Source organism: Pogona vitticeps, chromosome 1 (assembly GCF_051106095.1).
Source record: "Pogona vitticeps strain Pit_001003342236 chromosome 1, PviZW2.1, whole genome shotgun sequence".
Taxonomy (NCBI): domain Eukaryota; kingdom Metazoa; phylum Chordata; class Lepidosauria; order Squamata; family Agamidae; genus Pogona; species Pogona vitticeps.
The window spans coordinates 248109743-248131114 of record NC_135783.1 but is presented as its reverse complement, the minus strand read 5'-3'; the positions used below and the strand labels follow the sequence as shown (position 1 = coordinate 248131114).

Genomic DNA, 21372 nt, shown 5'->3' with positions numbered 1-21372 from the left:
AAATTACTGAGGACAGGTGAAAAGCAAAAGTAAAAGGTGACAGAAATAAGGACAAAATCCTGAAAATATCTTTTTGGTAACTGTCATGTAGAGACAAAGAGAACTATTACAGTAACAAGTGCAAATAAATTAAAACAACAACAAAAGGGGGAAAGCAAGAGATCTTTTCCAAGATATCCAAGAAATCAAAGAGAAATTTAAGGATAGATTAGGAATGGTGAATGACCGATAGGTGAAAACACTATCTGACCAGGAGAAAATAAAGAGAAAGTGGAAAGAGTATACTGAAGACATTTACAGAAGAGATAAAAAGATGATTGATTTCTTTGAAGAGGAATCCTTTTATGAAGAATTTGCAGTTCTAGAAAGTGAAGTAAAAGCTGCTCTGAAACATTAGGAAGAAATAAATCACCAGAGTAGATGAGATGTTGTAGAACTATTTCAACCCAGAGAGAGCTTGTCCATACTGTGAAATTTGGTGTGATCATGCCCGTGCTTAAAAGGCCCTTATGTTCAGTGTCATTTATTTTAAACTTTTTAAAAGCAATCACTGGAGCCTTGAGGCTTGCAGGAAGCAGGACGTGTTGTCAGATAGGCTTGCTGCCTCTGTGCTGCTCCTCTACGCTTCCCAAAGAACCAAGGAGGGCAGGAATCCAGCCATGGTGTAAGAGAGGCTCACTCATCTCTCTTCAGCTGCTTTCCATCTCTCAGCTGTTCCTTTCTGTTCCACAGCTGAATAGCAGAGGTGGGAAACTGGTCGTTTGTGTCAGGGTTTGAGGGGCTTGCAGCCTCAAAATAGTTCATGTCCACTCCTGATTGATGGAAGAAAGAAACATCAATAATTTAAGATATGCAGATGACACTATCTTACTGGCAGAAAACGGCAATGACTTTTAGTGAAAGTGAAAGAAGAAAATGCCAAAGCAGGATTTCAGCTGAACATTATGAAGACAAAAATCTTGATTACAGAAAAGCTACACAACTTTAGTGTTGACAATGAAGAAAGTGAAATAGAGATTTTGTATACCTTGATTCAATCACCAATTGAAATGGAGACTGCAGCTAAGAAGTCAGAAGAAGCCTCAGAGTGAGAGGGCAGTGATGAAGGAATAAGAAAAGATCATCAAGTCTAAGGAGATAAAGACCAAAATCATCCACACTCTTGTATTTTTGATCACCATGTATGAGTGTGAAAGCTGGTCAGTAAAGAAAGTTGACATGGAAAAGAAAATGATACGCTTGAAATGCGGTGCTGGAGCAGAGCTTTGCAGATACCTTGGGCTACCAGAAAGAGGAACAAGTGGGTCCTAGATCAAATCAAGCCTAACCTTTCTCTGGAGAAACAATGACAAAACTGAGGCTGTCCTACCTTGAGCATATCACGAGAAGGCAAGATTCACTGGAAAAAAACAGTTTAAGGGAAAGTTGAAGGCATCAGGAAGGAGGAAGAGCAATTATCACATATTGATTGGTTGACCCCAGGAGATCTCTTTACTATGGTCTGGTTTTCTTCAGCTGTTCTGAATTGGATGGATGCAAGTTAAGCTATTTGGCAGGCACAGAAGAGTGCTCCTCCCATGTTTTGTCTACAAAGGCCTGCAAGCCTAGAGGCATTTAGTTTCGAGAGCTCTGAGATAGAAAACCAATATGCAGCAGAGGTACCAATCATCTCAGTGGCTGAAGGGTGTCTCTGCACACTCTCGGCTCTTCATGCTTGTAGCTTTGGAGTGAAACTGGAGTCTGGAGTGTTTTTATAGCAGGAGGATAGACAGGCAAAGAAAACCAGGTAAGGGAATAGTTCAAGATGCAGAGCTGAGGCACCACTTTCTTTTATTCCTTTGTGGAACAATTGCAAACTGATTTTTCATCCAGAGGTAAGAGATGTTCCCTTTTTGGTTGACTTTTTGGTCAGTTCTCTGAATTCTTCAGCAAGTTGGAGAATTCTGGCAGATGTAGTCTAAATGAAGGAACCTTTTCAGCAACTAGCTAGACATTTGCTTACTTCTTAAAGCTTATTTTCTATTGTTGGACCAAAGTGTAACATTGTATACGTACGCATTTCCTAATAGAAATTGGCAGTGCCTAATCATCACATTATGAGCAATTTGGAAGACATATTGTTGCACTGTAGCTTCAAGCGAAAAGAGTACTGGCTTCTACAGAACACCTGGCTAGGCATTTGTTGGCTCATTTAGCAGCTAGTCATCATGTAAAGTTAGATGGCATGCCCTTAAAAAGCCTTTAGGGTCTACTAGGCACAGCAACAAATCTTGTATAGTCTATTCTGATGTCCCAGTGAAATCTAGCCTCCCTCTTAGCCTTTCCATGTTTCAGGGACTCTGTTCAGGATTTTAAAAATCTATCCGTCAGCCATGCTTCTCACAGTGGCTGCAGAAGTTACACAATTTTTTCATGAAACCACACACAAAAGGGTATGGATACATACATACATACATACATACATACATACATACATACATACATACAGACAGACAGACAGACAGACAGACAGACAGACAGACAGACAGACAGACAGACAGACATATTTGTGTGTGTGTGTGTGCGCTCTCTCTCTCTCTCTCTCTCCCCTCACCCCTGGCTTTTTAACATCTAAGAAGTGTCACAGACACTGGAAACCAACTGGAAAAGGGTAAGGCAGTCAGCCCTGCTGCTAACAAGAGGAATTGGCTCCCTAGGGTTTAAAACAACCATACACAAACTGAACTTTTCTCCTCAGTGAGCACCTCCTGTCTTGAGAGGTCTTCCTACTTGAAGTACCACAGCAATTCCCTGAGACATTAGCCAGTATCCTGAGAGTTGGTGACCCTAAACGTTTGCTATAACTTAAATAAAAATACAGAGCCGTTTGTTATAGTGGGGAGGACAGTGACTAGGTGACCCATAGGCCTGCTTAGTCTGTGGTCCAGGAGCTGTCGATGGGTAACTTTAAGGCTCCTGGTGTTCTTTCTTGTGGCTCTTTTTCTTTCAGCTGGGCTTGAGCCAGAGAACTCTTCAAAGTGAGGGCTATCCTCTATCAGCCTTTCGCATTCAGAACGGTCATCTGTACAGTAGGTTTTTCAGGGCTAGCTATTTTACAGAGCATATCCATCCATTTTAAGGTTTGAGGAAGACAGAGTCAGGGAGGTTGAGAGGAGGAGCTTACCGACATGACCTGAACGAAAGAATCTGGGACTTCTTTCTTTGTTCTGGGATGAAAGGAAGTTGTAAAACACCAGCCAAAGGAGTGATCAGGAAAACATTGTTTTGTAAGACTGGGTTTCTATTCAGGAGAAGATGCATAGGCAACAGTGGGGTTTACTCCTGGGCAAGTGTGTCCAGTCCTGGAGTCTTAATAATAGAGAGTGCATCAGGGAAGGTCTGAGATCACATGTTCATTCATCCATTCCTTATTTTATCAAGGACTGCCCTGTTTTCTGGTATCTATCTAAAATTTACATATTGCTTTCTGAAAACAACTTTCCAAATACATTATGCACTGGAATGCCTTATAATGGAATGGTAAATATGTCTGCTCAGAAACAAAGTCTGACTGAATTAAATGGGTTTTATTCTCAGGTACATCTAAATCGCATCACCACTCCTCCATAATTACTTACCCAAAATGTTGCCAAGGTATTCTTTTGCAGGTATTCTGTGAGGAAACACTATTAGAGACCACAGTATATAATATTCTCTTAAATTCTCTCTTTCCTTATTTTTAATCTTAGAGGGCCAAAACAAGCAAGCAAACAAGCAAAACACCAATCAAACAAAAATACAAGGTTTTTAAATGAAACTACTTTTTTGTTTTTTAAAAATTGTAAATAAGGAAATTGTGTTTGTCTATGGTGAAAGTCCAGGTTGTGCTGACATCATATTTTTTAGGCTCTAAGTAGAAACATATTGATTTGCCCAAATACAGTATTTTTAAATTGTTTAATAAGATAATTACTGTGGGATTTTTTAAAAATTCATTTCCTTCCTTACATGCTGGTAGAATTATTTTTATTATTTTATTGTACATACTGTTTGCATTTTAAATGATTTTTTTTGCACACTGCTCTGTAAAGATAATGTGAAAATGAACATAATATTTTTTAAAAAGGAACGGTGACATTTTAAAATTGTATCTGCTTCAGAAGCCATTTCAGTGTAACTTAAATCATCCAGAATTTGAAAAAAGTTACTTTTAAAGACTAGTTTTCACTGGTCATGCCTCCCAAGGGAGGTTAAGAGTTAAAAAAAACTTCTCTAAGCTGTGAACATCATAGAGGGCAGTCTTCCCTCATTCTTTCAGCTCCAGAAGTTTTGCACTTGAGTTCCAGTAGCCAGGTATTCAGAAGGCCACCAGGTTGGGGAAGGCTGAAGTGTCATGAACAGCATCTTCCACAGTGTGCCATGGTGGAATGGGTGATCGCAGTGGTGGGATGCATCATGGGCCAGCACTTACCTCTGATGTCAGAAGAGAGTCCATGGACATATCCCTGTGCTTATGTTGAATCCACAGAGAAAGATGGGAGGTACAAATAAAATAAGTTTGGAAACATACAGGTTTCTCAACGAAGAAATCGGACAAAAGGAGGAAGGGCAAGTGCCTCCCTTCCCCATGGACATTAACCTCCTGGCATAAACTTGCTCATGGCATGACAATCAGTACAATGTGCTGCAATTGCCAGAAGAGAGTTTTTAGTGCTGAACTCCAGCACCTGCTGCGTCAACAAACACTTCTCTGGCAGAAGCAGCATTTGAGATTGGTGGAGAACTATAAAATGCATGATTTCCCAAGTCCTTGGAACCCAAAGGAAAACAACACCTTTAAAAAAGAGAATCAGTGTTTTGCTGTCTTTCCACTGGTCTTTGCCATTTGAGCGGTATTGTTGAGCTGCATAACATATTAAATGGGGGAAAAAATTGTGTGACAGGCTAGTAGGAAACATGGGTTATGTCGTATATCATTTAGCACTGGTGCTCTGGTCACATTCTACTTGTTGCTGTTATGCGCCATCACGTCATCTCTGACCTATGGTGTCCCTATGAATGAGTGATCTCCAAAATGTCCTGTCTTCAAAAACCGTCTGAGTGCTTTCTGGACTGGGAGTCTCATCTTCCAGAACTATCTCTTGTTTAATTTTGGTCTGTCTCATCATAGGGTGTTCATGCTAAAGAAAGTTCAGAAGTAGTATGTCATCGCCACCTTTGCAGAGTACTAACAAAAGTTAACAAGAATGTCACATTCGTCTAAACTTTACTAAACTATAAATCCCAAGACTACATAGGATGGAACAAATGGTATCACAGAATCATAGAACAACTGAGTTTGAAGAGACCTATAAAGCTACCAAGTCCAACCCTCTGCTCAGTGCAAGAATTCAAATCAAATCAGATCTGACAGATGGTTGTCCATTTTTTTTCCTTGAATGCCTCCAGTATTGAAGCACTCACCACCTTCCCAGGCCATTAGTTCCATTGTTGCACTACTCTAACAGTTAAGAAGTGTTTCCTGATATTCAGCTAAAATCTGGCTTCCAGTAGCTAGAGCTCATTACTGTGTGTCCTAAACTCTGGGGTGATCAAGAACAGATCCTGCCCCTCTTCTGTATGACTACCTTTCAAGTATCTGAAAAGAGCTATCATATCACCTCTCTGTCTTCTTTTCTCCACTCGAGTCTTCTTTTCTCAAGGCTGAACAGTTCTTTCAGTCTTTCCTCATAGGGCTTGGTTTCCAATCCTCTGATTATCCTTGCTGCCCTCCTCTGAACATGCTCCAGTTTGTTAGCATCCTTCTTAAAATGTGATGTCCAGAACTGGACACAGAACTCCAGATTAGTATTAACTAGTGCAGAATAGTGAGGTATTAACTAGTACCTCACAGGATTTAGTGTCCATACTTCTGTCAATGCATCCTCAAATCGCATTTGCCTTTTTTTTTTTTTTTTTGCAGCCACATCTCACAGTTGGCTCATATTCAGCTTTTGATCTACAACAATTCAAATATTCTTCTCACTCATAGTATTACTGAGCCAAGGATCCTCTATCTTGTAACTGTGTGTGTGTTTGGGTTTTTTCCCCCCAGGTGTAGAACTTTTCACTTATTCCTGTTAAATTTCATTCTGTTGTTTTCAACCCAGTGCTGAAGCCTATTAAGATCTTTTGAATTATGCTCCTATCTTCCAATGTATTAGCTATTCCACCCAATTTTGTGTTGTTCACAAGTTTAATAAGTATTTCCTGCACTTTCTCATCCAAATCATTGATAAAAATGTTGAAGAACTCTGGGCTCAGGACTGAGCCTTGTGGTACTCCACTTGTTACCTTCTCCCAGTTTGAGAAGGAGCCATTGACAAGCACTCTCTGAATATGATTCTGTAACCAACTGTATATTCACTTGACATCTGTTCTATCCAGCCCACACCTAGTTAGCTTCCTAATTAGAATATCATGGATCACTTTGTCAAAGGCTTTGCTGAAGTCAAGATATATTACATCTACAAAATTCCCACTGTCTACCAGGGAGGTTACCCAATCAAAAAAAGGAGATAAAATTAGTTTGGCATTTGTTCTTGACAGTGGTTCTGCAGTCTGTTCAGCCAGTTCCTTCAGTATCCTTGGATGCAATTCATACAGCCCTAAGGATTTTAACTCATTTAAAATAGTAAGGTACTCCTTGACTATCTGTTTATCAATCTCAAACTGCAGTCCTATCCACTCCCTTTGTACTTTACATTTGTCTGGAGGAGCATAGACTGTGTTTTGGGAGAAGACCAAGCTAAAGTAGGAATTGAGCACTTCTGTATTTTCTTTGTCATCTGTTATCATTTTCCCATCACTATTTAGTAACTGAGCCACTGTTTCTTTTCTCTGTTTTTTGCTATGCGCATATATGAAGAATGCTTTTTTGTTGCTTTTAGCATCTCTTGCTAACCTCTGCTAATTCTCAGCTTTTACCTTCCTAGCGCAATTCTCTGCTATTTGTCTGTACTCTTCCTTTGTAGCCTGGCCTGTCTTCCACTTTTCTCTTTTCAAGTCCTCTTTGAGCTTTTTGTGAAGCCACAGTTGTCTTGTTTGATGACTTCCATCTTTTTTTTCTTATTGGATTTGCTTGTAATTGTGCCTTTAGAATTTCCTTACCCATCTTGGACTCCAGTTCCTGTTAGGATTTTCTGCCATGGGACTGTACAGTGGTGCCTCGCTTTACAACATTAATTCGTTCCAGCGAAATCGCTGTAGAGCGAAAATGTCGTAAAGCGAAACAAAAAAGCCCATTGAAATGCATTGAAACCCATTCAGTGTGTTCCAATGGGCTGAAAACTCACCGTCCAGTGAAGATCCTCCATAGTGGCGGCCATTTTCGGTGCCTGTGCAGCGAGGAATCCGTCCAAAAACACAGCGGGGAGCCATTTTCTTCAGCTGGTGGCCATTTTGAAACCCGACAAACAGTTGTTTTTGATCATCGTAAAGTGAAAATTGGTTCCTGAAGCAGGGAACCGATCATCACAAAGCAGAAAAACCCCATTCAAACCATCGTTTTACTATCGCAAAAGCGATTGCAAAAACCTCACCGTCAAGCGGATTCGTTGTTAAACGGGGTAATCTTAAAGCAGGGCACAACTGTACCTGTCACTGTTCTGAGTCTATTCAAATTGGCTTTCCTAAAGTCCAGTGTATACATGCAATGATACTCTGCTTTTGTTTCTTTTGAAATCAAGAACTCAAGAAGCACATGGTTACTTTTTCCCCAAGTTCCTCCTGTTATAACTTCTTCCACCAAGTCATCTCTATTGGTTAGGATCAAGCTACTCCTCTGGTTTCTTTCTCCACTTTTTGTAGGAGAAAATCATCAGCCACACAAGCCAGAAATTTCTGGGAAGGTCCATATTTAGCAGAATTTGTCTCCCAAACTGCTATGTATCAGCTTTGTATCAATCTGCTCTGATTACATTGCAAAAACTACTCTTACAATCATAATCCAAAGTCACTGTAACACATGACTGAATGCCCAGTTGGGACAGAACAGGTTCATCACCCCAGGATTTCACAAAGGGGCAAATGCTGTTCTAGTCATAAGCTGCCTGTGTTTCCTGGTAAAGGCATAACAACTTTGTGGATGCCAGAGTTACTGATATGGCCAGGACGACTAAATAGCAATCCAGCAATGGAATATCTTTCAAAGCATGGTGGCTACACTGGTGAAATCAACTTATTTCCTTTCAGTTTTAGCAGCATGTTTTTCATAAACAGTTTGACTTATTTTTAAAATATATATAATACAGTGATAAATTGATGGCTGCATTCATCTGACAAAAATGTTTGTGGTGACAGTGTACTAAGTGATGCATTGCTAAACACTTCTATAAGAACTTTTTTATAATAGTAGAGGAAAAATCGCCGTGCGCAGGGGCACAAAGGAAATGGATAGCACTGTTCACAGCCACCAAACTGAACTGAATTAAAATTATTTAGAAGCGAGGTATTTTAAAAAGCCCCTGCCAGCCAGTTGGGAAAAAAAATTACTTTGTACCCAAAATAAATTTATTTCACCTGCGCATCACATAAACAAGATTTTATACAGTAAATCGGTTTAATTAATACTTAAATTGATTTAACTGCTACTGCATCCACAGTGACAGAAAGGAAAGCTGATCCAGATTTTTTCCTCTTTGTGGCCTAAGCAGACTTTGGTATGTTCAGCTCCATACTGGGGGAGAACAGCCACAAAATGAACACTTCAGATTAACAGCCCCTACAGCCTCAGTATTCAGCCATTTTCTTAAGGCCACTGAGAAATCCAAATGCTCCTTATCCCCATTCTTCTTTAATCTGAGGCCAAATGACCCTCAGTTCACTTCTCCAGCCAAGTTCTGTTCCTACTTGTTCATAGCAGATGCAGGGAGGGTTCCATGCGCAGAAGATTTGTTGCACTGGATGAGAGGCAACCTGTGCTGCCCTGTTGGCTCTTGAGGAGGTGGCTCTGGCAATGTGACAGGCAGGCTGTCAGGAAGGATTTATCTAATTGTTCCCCCCAACCCTGCTGAATCCAGCACATGGGTCTGAGCCAGGAGCCATATGAGTACATCCTGGCGATGAAAGCGAAGACTGATACTTTTCGACAGCTCCCTGGATAGCAACAAAGATGTGGATAAGACATTTTTGAGACAGTAGGAGAAGGCTGAGCCCAGAAATAAGGTTGGGTAAAGTGTGTGTGTGTGTGTGTGCGCACACACACACACACACACACACACACAACAAGAGAAGGGTAATCATCATGATGGCTCAACAAATGAGATCACCAGTGATTGCCCCATTTCCCCTCTGACCAAGACAGCCTGAGTTCAAATTCTTGCTCAGCCATGGAAACTCACAAGAGTGTCAATGTCATAGGATTGTTGTAGGGTTGGAAAGGACCTTGGGGGTCCTTCTGTTCCAACCCCCTGTCCAAGGCAGGAGACCTCATACCATCCTGGACCTCATACCATCCCAGACAGATGGCTGTCCAATCTTTTCTTGAAAACCTCCAGCATTGGGGCACCAACAACATGGGAAGGCAAGCTGCTCCACTGTTTACTGATTCTCACTGTCAGGAAATTCCTCCTTATGGTATTTCCAGGTTGGATCTCCCTCTGACAAGTTTCCACCCATTGGTTCTTAGCCTACCCTCAGGCACAATGGAGAATAAATCGACGCCCTCTTCCCTGTGACAACCCTTCAGATATGTCAAACCATTCCTTCTGTCTCAGATACCTTTAAAAACCTTACTAGGTTCATAATAATTTAAAAGTGACTTAATGGCACAACAAAATAATTTAGAAAGATTTAAAGGGCTTCTATCCTTTTACATCCATTCCAGTCTGGATTCAGGCCCCTATAGGGCACGGAGATGGCATCGCTCATGCTGCAAAATGACCTTTTTAAGGGAGGCCAACCAAGGTAATCTGACCCTGCTGGTCCTCCTTGATCTCTCGGCTCCCTTTGATATTGTCAACCACAGTATTCTCCTGACTATCAGGACTGGGTATTGGTGGTCTTGTCCTAAACTGGCTCCAATCTTCCCTCAACGGCCAACTCCAAAGAGTGAATCTTGGGGAGAGTTTTTCAACCACATGGGTTCTCAATTATGGAAACCCACAGGGTTCAGTCTTCTCTCCGTTGCTGTTTAACATCTGCATAAGGTTGCTTGGAGAGGTCATCAAGACATTTGGAGCTTCATGTCATTTATACGTGGATGATGCGCAACTCTATCTCTACCTTAAATCATCTGGAGCAGTTGCCATCTAGCACCTAGAAAGGTGCCTGGTCACAGTACTGAACTGGACTAGGAAGAACAAGCTGAGGCTGAATTCAGACAAGATGGAGGTCAATGCTGTGAGGGTGAGGGTGTATATCTACTTGTCAGGGGGGTATTTCCCTCAGACTTGATGGATTTATCCTTCTGTTTGAGAGTCAGGTACACAGTTTGAGTGTGACTTTAGATTCAGTGCTGATTGTGGAAAAACAGGTCTCTGTTGTGACACATGCTGCCTGTCTTGTTTCTTTCTTGGAGAGTAGATTTAACTTGTTAAAGCTGTCTGATATGAATTGTGCTTTTACATCTGTTATACACTGCCCAGGTTAGCAGTTTGCTAAATGGGCAGTATAAAAAAATGAATAATTAAATAAAATTCTGACTTAGGAAAGGAGTAAAAAAGATCCAGAAGAGTTGTCTCTGCAATCTATAAACATAATCAGAACCAAAATACTGCAGCATTTTCAGGGTAACAGACTTAAACCTATTAGTCTTCAAAGTGCCACAATAATTTGTTTTTGCTATACATGCTGAAAAAGACTAACTGGGTTACTTCTGTGAAAACAAGGTTCAGACTGGCTGAATGGCCTGAACTCTGCAAAGGGTGGAGGAACCAATCTGCACCTCAGTGGAACTTTTCCTTATTCTTTCTTCCTGTCTAAAGTCCAAGCATTTTGTTCTGAGGAAATATGTGGTGGCAGGGCAGAGTTTAGCAGTAGTAGTCATTGAACAATAACTCCCAAAATTTTTAAACTTCTTATAATTCAGTTTTTAAGTGGACAATCATAATTCACAACTCCCTAAATGTTATGTGGATCAGAGTATAGTTTTCTTTGAGACTGTGTACTTCTCTGAATTTTATAGTGGTCATTTCAAAAGCACTTTCAGAAAGGTGTATTTGAAGGAGAAATACAAACTTTTCAAGTTCTGAAACTATTGAGGCATAGAAATGAACTCAGCCATCTATGAATGAAGCATCTAGTGAAGTACAGCGGTCAGTAACCGAGGCCAGAAAGACAGTTGTCGTCTAGTCGTTCAGTCGTGTCCGACTCTTCGTGACCCCATGGACCAGAGCACGGCAGGCCCTCTTGTCTTCCACTGCCTCCCAGAGTTGGGTCATTAGAAATAGCCCCTAATGTGAGCTGCTGAATTTCATGTTACAAGCTTCTATCAATTTCCATATAAAACTTAGCTTGCTTTGGTGATTGGTCTTCAGGACTTAAGCAAAAGATTCCTTTGAAATCTGATTTCACAGAAAGACTGTCCTCTATGCAGCCTTCCTAACACATTCTCTGCTCTCATTATGGTCTATCTGTAATATTTGTTTCTCACTTATGTCTCATCATTCCCTGCACATAGGTATATCAGCACAGTACCAGTACAGTGATGCCCCGCATAGCGACAATAATCCGTGCAGCAAAAATCGCTGCAAAGTGATTTTGTCGCTATGCAAAAATAAAAAGCCCATAGGAATGCATTAAAACCCGTTTAATGCGTTCCTATGGGCTTAAAACTCACCTTTAAGCGAAAATCCTCCATATGGCGGCCATTTTCGCTGCCCGGTAAGCGAGGAATTGGCGTGAAAACACAGCGGGCAGCTATTTTTTTTTACCCAGCAGCCATTTTGGAACCGCCGATCAGCTGTTGGAAAATCATTGCTATGCGATAATCGGTAAGCGAAACAGCGAACCGATCATTGCAAAGCGATTTTTTCCCATTTAAAACATTGCAATGCTATCACTTTTGCAACGGCAAAATCTTCATCACTATGCGGATTCGTCGTTAAACGGGGCGCCCGTTAAGCAAGGCACCACTATACTTCAGTTACTTCTCGTCTCCCACTGCATATGAGCTGATGGCTGCTTTTTGATAGGATGAAGTCACCGCACATTGACCTTTCAGGACTGAATTTTGGTCACTGTCACCAATCCTCTCTGATAGCTGCCAGAATTATAATGTTGCCCTGCCCCTAACTCTTCAGTCCATTTTAATTTTAAAAGATGTAAGCCTCTTTTAAAATTAAAATGAGGTCTTTTTTTCTTCTGTTAGAAGAGGTATTATAATTAGTAATTTCTAATTACTGTATGTGCACTTCTCCACTTTAAAGAAATTTCATCATACATATCAATGTCTTTCAAAGGTCCTCATACCATGAAGAAAAGGCTGCCTGTCCCGGTACCATAAAGGCTGGGGACAACTTTAGTCTCTCTGGCACCTTTGAATGAAGAAGTGGCTACTGTTACTCTGCCACTGAGGGCCACGGTCACACCAAGATTTTACCCTTCCCCTTATCTCACCCAACAGCCTTGCGGATCTGCTGCCTGCTTGTTCCCCCTATGTTTTACTTCCATGTTTTTGCTTGTCTTTGAACAGTATGTAACCATTCAAAAAGCAAAAGCAGTAAATGGGTTTCTTAAAGTCTTGCAGAGGCATGAAAAGATTTCAGGGCAAGCTCCCAAAAGGGGATGCGATTCACAATTGGAAACTGTTGACCTGATTGTGAGAGTCAACACAGACATTTAGTTTTCTTGTGTACTGTGGATTTCTATCTCCCTCAGATGCCATAACTTTCAACATGCCCTTAATTAAAATAAGCACATACCAAGCGTGAGAGAATCACAACCTCTTCCTGTCCCAGTCTCTTATCACAAACCTTTGGATTCTCCTGCGCTGAAGTATCACTGAGCCTTAGCTCCAAGGGAAGTCTAAGCCTACATGAACTTTATTTTAATCCTGCTTTCTGATAAATATTGGCTCCCAAAGGGACTCATGTCCATTTTAAAATAGGGAAGCTAATATAAATTACTGCTTCTGGCATTCTGATCATTGGTCACATACTGTAGGAATAATGGAACACGGAGCTGCTTTTAACAAGTGATAGGACAGTTCTGTAAAGCAGGAGTGGAGAATGTATGGACCTCCAGATGCCACTGGACTACAACTCCCACTACCATTGGCCTATCCAGTACTGTATATCCAGGGATACAGGATTATGGGAGCTGCAATTCAGTAACATCTAGAGGACCACCACCCCCATCCCTGACACACAGAATATGACACTGGGCTCAGAATCTACATTCATCATGAATAGAATATGAGGCTAGAATTGGGGTTTTTTCGTGGTTGGAAGGACAATAAGAAAAGGGCCAACCTAGCTTCATGTGCCAGGGAATTCTACAGACTGGGAGCAGCCACTGAAAATGTCCTCTCTTGAATCCTCCCCAAAACTGCCTGTGTTAGCATCAGGACAGAGAGAAGGCCCTGCTATGAAGATCTCATAAAATGAAGAGGATTATATGGGGAGATATGGTCCTTAAGTAGATGTGGATTGGATTGAGATTTAAGTTCAGTATTGTCTTCCATGAATGTGCTCTTTGCTCATATTCAGCAAATATAGTTGCCTGTCTTGAATGGTTGTAAAGGTGGAGATAATGAAGACTGTCCTATCACTTGTTAAAAGCCGCTCCATGTTCCATTGTTCATACAGTATGTGGCCAATGAACAGAATCTAAAGCTGAATTCTATATTAGCAGCAAATGCTAATGCTGGCATTCAGAAAACAGCTGCTTTGTCCCTACTTGTAGCAAGATGTGCTTCTTGTAAGTAAACCTTCTTAACTCAGGGTACATTTTCACTGAAAATATGAACTGCTGCTGAATAAGGTTTTGTGTAATTAAAATCTACTGCAAAATCCCAGCTACACAACACACAGTGAAGCCCCCTTCTTTTTTACCACTAACCAAGGTGTTTTGAAGAGGCCAGCAGGGGCTTTTTAATTTAACAAGTTTTTGAAATTAATTCTTTATGAATTAGTTTGGACAATGTGAATGCCCCTGTTGCATTAAATAATGCCTTTGTTGGAGGTTACTAAACTTAATATCTATATAAACTTTATATAGGACTATATATATTATTAATATATATTAACTTTAGCACTGCATCGGTGTAGTGATATGCTGCTTACAATTCATTTGAGAGAGGGAGGGAGAGGAAGAGAAACACAGGCATTTCAAAGGATGCCTGGAAACTGAAGAAATACTACACAACATTGAAAACATGGTCTGCAAACATGCCAGTTAATGAAATGATCTAAAACCTCATGTGCAGTTTCCCAAAGCAGTTTTAAGCTCCTGTTTATATTTGAGTAATAATTTTCAAAGTGAACATGCACAGCAATGCAAAAACCATGTGACTATAAATAGATTTAAACCACATCAGAGCTGAAACTGATACAAATCAGCACTGTGATTGAGCCCTGAGAATTAGCCAAAGTGTAACCCTCCGTTTATCTCTGATAACCGTGGTAATTCTTGGGAGCTATTCTAGGATGAATTGCTTCGAAGGCTACAACTCTAAGGACATGAACTCTTTCCACCTTCTGTTGGCCCATGCCACATCAGGAACATCTGTAAAGAGGAGCAATGTCACTTTAGCAAGAAAACACTTAAGTTATCTCTTGGAACCTCCTCTCCCAAGATTTCCATCCAGATGGCTTTGAGCATATATGCCTTTTACTGGGTCTTAGAGACAAAGAGGGAATTCTGCTACTGCACTGGGCACTGCACTGCCTCTTTCTACCAGGGTTAAATATTTGATCCCAACACATGTCTGTGTGGACTGAATGCAGGAATGTAGACCAGAGCTGTGGCTGTTCAGTTCATCGTCATGTTTTAAATTTTACCTTTGTTTATTCTAACTGTTTTGAAGGTTCCGTTGACTTTTAATTTACTTTGCACTAAGTTCAGTAAGTTATCTAGAATGCTTATTTAGCAGACAGTTATTTTATGGCCAGAGAAAGAGAGAGAGAGAGAGACTTTCTTTAAGACAAGAAGTTACAGATCCCTGCGCAAGTGCAAAGAGGGAATAATTATTGAGTGTAGCCACTGACCCTGGGAATCTGAATGCAATGAAGACGTTGAATATTTATAAAAGCTTAATTAACATTAGCATAATACAGAGAGGATGTGAGGAAGAATTAGAACCTTAGATTGAGTGGGAAAGAACTGCTAGAAGACAGAAGATCTATGTGCCTCTGAACAGTAGTGTAAGAAATGGGAAAGCACCCTATATAAGTAAGAGCAAGAAAAGGTGCCTGCAGCACAACAAGTGGTTTATGTCTCATAAAGGGCAGTGAATGACACACAGACTTAGAGAAGCATCATTTTGCAGCCACACTGCCAACACGTGGGGCATTGCTATAGGGAGGCTGTGTGCTCAGAGCCTGTCATAAATAGACAGGAAAGTGGTGGGAGTAAAGCTTCCTGACCCATAATTTGAAACTGTATAGTGAAGTCATGAACTGTGCAGAAGCTTCAAGGTGACATGTTTAACAAGGAGGCTGGAGCAGTGACGGATAACATTTAGGTAATTGTTTTTAAGATGGGTGGCTACCCACTGCACTAATAGGGAAGAAAGTCATGCTGTTCTCAGTAGAATACATCTTTTTGCGCCCCTGGGGTCACTCTTGGTTAGGCCTGTGATTAAATAGACCACCTGCTGACAATATGTCTGGCTTGTAGTGATTTCTCCACACTGTTTCCTTTCCAGCAGTTGCTTATATTGGATAAATGGTTTTTCAAGTGCCATTCCTCACCTGAAGACAGCAATGTGTTCAAAAGGGGCTTATGATTTCTGAAGAGAAGAGGTCCAGGAATTGACTTTCCCCATCAGAGGAGAGTGGCCATATGTTCTCTTTTAGGGAGGACAGTCCTCTATTTGAAGAACTCTCCTCCATTTTTGGTGGTGCATGTCCTCTTTCTGGGTGATAGGTTAATGGTCACCCTATCATCCCTGTGAGTTTCCTTGGCCAAGCAGGGATTTGAACCCAAGTCTCCTGATTCTGTGTCTGACACTGTATGCACTACACCACACTGGCTATCAGGCAATACCTTTATTAGACCAATAAAATTTTGAAAAACAGGCAAGCTTTTGAGTCTTGCAAAACTCTATATCAGGCTGGGCTTTCCAGAGCTGGGGGAGGAGGTGCAGGAGGGAGAGAAAACTCCTTAAAAAAATTTCTGCTCAGAAACTGAGATTAGGCGATTGGGACTAATCAATTCATGGAGTTAGATCATTTTGTGTAGTAGAAGCTTTGATTAGTAAATATATCTAATCAGCTTCTATTTTTTAAATAAAATACTTTGAAGAGAGATCATTTTATAAGAAAAGATGTAAACCACACACATTAATGTAACTATGGATGCATGGCAGGAAGGATATGGCATGGCATGTCCATTCTCTACGAACTTCAGATGTGAGGTCAGTCCCAAGAGTGGACATTCTGAAAGCATTATTTAGACCATTCCTCTGAAACAACTGACTGCTACCGAGTTAAATATTTCAAGTACAGTGGTCTCTGTTTATTTTCTTTCTTTATATATTTATATATATTTTCTATAAGCTGCAGAAAAGATAAGACACAGGGCATTACAGAGAGTTATTATACACTATGCCTTTTTTTATTTGATTGATTGATTGATTGATTTCTGTCCCATCTTTCGCTCCATGCTGTGTCCCATAGAAATTATGTAGTAGCCATCTTGTGCAATATGTTGAGCAGTAACATGTTTCCATTTAAAATATGGTAATAACGTCTAATTGTGAAAATATCTACCTTTATGTTTAAATTAGCATACGCAAATTTAATGCTGAATGTCCTTTTTCTAATGTGAAGAATTTCCTCCTTGTTGGTGCTTCTTCTCCGTGTTCTCCTTTTTGGTGATGTTTGTCCTCCTTTTTGGAAATGGAACAGGTGCCACCCTACATTGGAGCTATTAGCTACTAGAAGGAAGACAGCATGAGGCAAATCATAATGGAGAATATTCTTTTATGGGAACTGAACATAAAGGATTTGTAAACAATAAACTTTGAAAATGGGTTGTCACTGAATACCTAATTTTAATCTAGATGCAGGTTAGCAAATGTCTCTGGGCTTTTTGTACTTAAAAATGGCTTACAACAGAAAGTAGAATATCACATCTTATTCCCTCTCTCTTTCTCCCTCTTCCTTTCTGTTTTCTACTGGCTCCATAGCTCTCCCCTGGGTCTGAGGATGATGAGGGACATGATAGCTCCAGCCGAGAGAACCTAGGCCGAATCCAGTTTAGTGTTGGCTACAATTTCCAAGAATCCACCTTGACTGTCAAAATATTGAAAGCTCAGGAGCTGCCTGCTAAGGATTTCAGTGGCACAAGTGACCCTTTTGTCAAAATTTACCTCCTGCCAGATAAAAAACATAAATTGGAGACAAAAGTGAAAAGGAAGAACTTAAACCCACACTGGAATGAGACTTTTCTCTTTGAAGGTAGGTAAAAAGATCTACTGTGGTTTTAAGGTGCTGGTTAGGGAGACCAAAGATACACTTTGGCTTCTGGCATTTGTTTAACAAGTCTATTCTGTTTAAAAAAAAATGCCCTTCATTCCCCACTCCTGTCTATTTTCACTTCTGGGAGGGAGTTTTCAAGGTTTTAAAATATTTTTTATAAGTGATGCAGCATATCTATGGTGCCCTAAGAGATTTTTTACTTTCTCCGCTCCTCCACAGAGGAGCAGAGGAAGTGATTAATTTGCCAGTATCCTGGCTCTCTTATTAAGCCACTTCATGATATGGCAAATTGACAGGAGAAGGAACAGGACCAAATAGGGGTGTTTGAAGTGTCACACCGAATGGCATACTGGACTTGACTCAATCACTATAAACCCTGTTTAGCCAAGTCTAGCCTGCTCCAAAACAGCCCGTGTGGACAAGTAGAGTTTTAAGGCTGAAGCCCGGCACATGTATTAAGAATGGGTGTATAAGTGTCATACACCGAGTATTTTCAGATTAGGGCAGCTTATCTGTGTTGCTATTTATTCATAGAAATGCTTCTAAAAATAAATTCCCATCACAAAAAAAAATATCCTACTGGAGAGAATAATCTGTAACTATTTATGAATGAGACACAGATGCGCCTGAGAATGTGAGAGAATCTTCAAATACTCATTAAAAAAACTCATTAGCAAATATAAAAAACAAAGTTGTGATTTCAGTAATGCTTTTATTGGATATTTTTCCAGTAATACTTTTATATTAGCAAAAAGATTTCCCACATTTTGACTTCTGTAACAGAAGAATATTGTACTCAAATCCAGCAAGGAAGGACACCTTCTGGGCATGATTGCTCCAGAAGCTGTTGCTAACCTGGCAAATACTGGGGGCTATGGACAACTCAGCTGAGGAAATCCCTTTAACTGCATTCAATAGAAGACCTGATGGCAATGTTAAAAAAACTTTGGTGATATGGCAGGAATGAGAATAAACCAAAAGAAGACAAAAATACTTACTAAAAACATAAGAGAACAAGAACGGCAGAATAGAGAAGACGAACTTCCAAGAGGAAAAGAGAATTCAATATTTAGGGATCCAAATTACAAAGAAGACGAGTACACTATTTAAAGATAATTACATGAAATTGATGAAGGAGATACAGAACAATTTGGAGAAATGGGATAAATTACAATTATCGTTGTTGGGAAGGATTGCGACGATTAAAATGAGTGCCTTGCCAAAATCCTATTCTTATTTCAGACAATTCCTATCATATTAAAACAGTCCTTTTTCCAAGAATTTAATAAGATAATCATGAGATTTATATGGCAAGGTAAAAAAACCAAGAATTACAATTAAGGCAATGCAAGATGCTAAACAGAGGGCTGGCTTTGGTCTTCCAGATTGGGTTCTGTATTATAGATCCTGTATTTTAGATTGGATAAAAGAATGGATAACTTTGGAAAATGATAGATTACTTAACTTGGAAGGACACGATTTACAATTAGGCTGGCATGCTTATCTATGGTATAAAAAGGATAAAGAGCAAAAGCATTTTAATTTACATATGATAAGAAGAACTTTATTGGGAATGTAGAGAAAGATTATACAACAAATTTATCACAAAACACCTGTATGGGTGTCACCTATAGAGGCCTTTACACAACCTAATCTCATGACAAAAGCAAAACTTTTAAGATACCAAGATTTATTTTAAAAGGATGGTGAACTAAGTCTAAAGAAAAGCTAGAGACACAGAATATCTATATAGACTGGTGGTCCAGAGCACAGCTGGAATCTAGATATACAAAAGACAAAATAGAAGGTTTCTACTCAGAACACACAATGTTTGAAAAGCTTTTATTAGGTTCAAAAGATAAATTTGTTAAGAAAATGTATAACTATCTGTTAGAAATTAAAATGCAAGATGAAATGGTTAAAGAATGTATGATTAAGTGGGCACAAAACATAGAGCATAATATTGATATTGATCAGTGGTTGAAAATATGGCAAAATAATATAAAGCTCACAAGATTGGTTAATTTTAAGGAGAATATATATATAATATGTTTTATAGGTGGCATATGACTCCAGAAAAACTGTCGAAGATGTATACAGATGTATCAAATGTGTGTTGGAAATGTGAAGCACAAGTGGGAAGCTATTATCACATGTGGTGGTCATGTAGAGTAGCGAAACAGTATTGGAAAAGATTACATGCTGTGTTGCAACAAATATTGCTTTGTAAGGTGCCATTAACCCCAGAACTGTTTTTATTGAGTATGATACCTGATAACATAGATAAGACAAAGGAATATATAGTTATATACATAGTTACTGCAGCCAGAATTCTCTGTGCCAAAAATTGGAAAAGTCCGACGGTACCGAAACAAGAAGACCTTATAGAGAAGATACGGGAAACAGTGGAAATGGACATTTTATCAGAAGTGATGAAGGACTGTCCTTTACAAAAGGCAACAGAAAGATGGGACTTATTCTACAAATGGACTGAATCAACAGGCAGCGTATGAAGAGCATATATTGAAACGAGAACTTAAACCTGGAAGGCAGAAAATAGTAAAAAAGAATAATTTGGAATTTTGATATGTCAATAGTTATAGAATAGACATTAGTATGTTAGTGTTTCTCCTCTTCCCTATTAACCTCAATTCCCCTTTTCCTTTTTGTCATCCCCTTGTTAAAATTTTAAAAAAAAAGGAAATTCCATTAACTGGCAGGAAGCAGGAGAGGAGAAGGTGTGGTTAGAGAAGGATGGAAAGGCTGTCCATAATGAGAACACTGCCTAGTCTCCTGCTTTGTCACATGAGACTTTTAGATTTGTCCCAGCTGAATCTATGACAGTTTGCATTGTTTCTAGCCTAAACGGACCTCACAGAGAATGAGAGACAAGGAAAAGGCCCTGGATTTTGGACAATGAGTTCCGCAGGACTTATCCTGGAGGCTTTTTTGAGTGCCCCGAGGCAAACCCTCTCTCCCGTGTTTTCTGCTTTCTGGAGTCTGCTTTGATTTCACCACCACTATCAATTTTTTATCATTTCTGGCTCTTATGCAGCCTTCAAAAGGAGGTACTGAAAATTATACACGCACGCGCGCGCGCGCGCGCGCGCGCGCGCACACACACACACACACACACACACACACACACACACACACACACACACACACACACACACACACACACACACACACACACACACACACACACACACACACACACACAAAAAAACTACCAGCCACTGCCTTAGGATGAAGAACTGCCTCACTCAGACAGTCCCTGATGCCATCAGTGGCTCTTGACACATTTCCATTTTCATCTTGCCCATCTCTTGCAGCATACATTGATGCATTTCCCACATGTACCTGTTTCTGCATTTGGGGATTGCCTGCATCTCTGTTTTTAGCAACACACCTGTCATTTTGATGCATAAAAAGAATTTTTATGTCATAGCATTATAAAGTGCTCAGGAACAATTCCCATAACATCAAAAGAGCATTAATTCCTGGGGGATTAATGGGTTGGGAGAAGGGAAGGAGGTATCTGTGTGAATTCAGTTTTTTAAAAAATTTAATAGAAAAGGACTCTGAGAACAAAGGAGAGTGAAAGTGTTGTGTTTGAGATGGGAGGCACTGCAAAACATTTGTCCAGACTAATTACATCTCTTTAACCCGTGGCCTGTTTCAAAGGAAGATAGCAGAAGAGAGGGTATTCCAAGCAAACAATCTCTTATGACAAATGACAAGTTTCACACTGTAACAGCTTCTTGCT

At 40.0% G+C, this 21372-nt stretch overlaps 1 protein-coding gene across 9 annotated transcripts in view; it reads left to right on the top strand.

The window, feature by feature from the left end:
- The window catches only part of SYT7 (synaptotagmin 7), a 295759-nt gene that overhangs the window by 237865 nt on the left and 36522 nt on the right, over nucleotides 1-21372 (top strand). For all 9 annotated transcript variants that reach the window (XM_072985521.2, XM_072985520.2, XM_072985523.2 and 6 more), the window contains one exon: nucleotides 17312-17582. In XM_072985521.2, the coding sequence (XP_072841622.2) occupies nucleotides 17312-17582 (271 nt within the window). The remainder of the gene's footprint in view (nucleotides 1-17311; nucleotides 17583-21372) is intronic.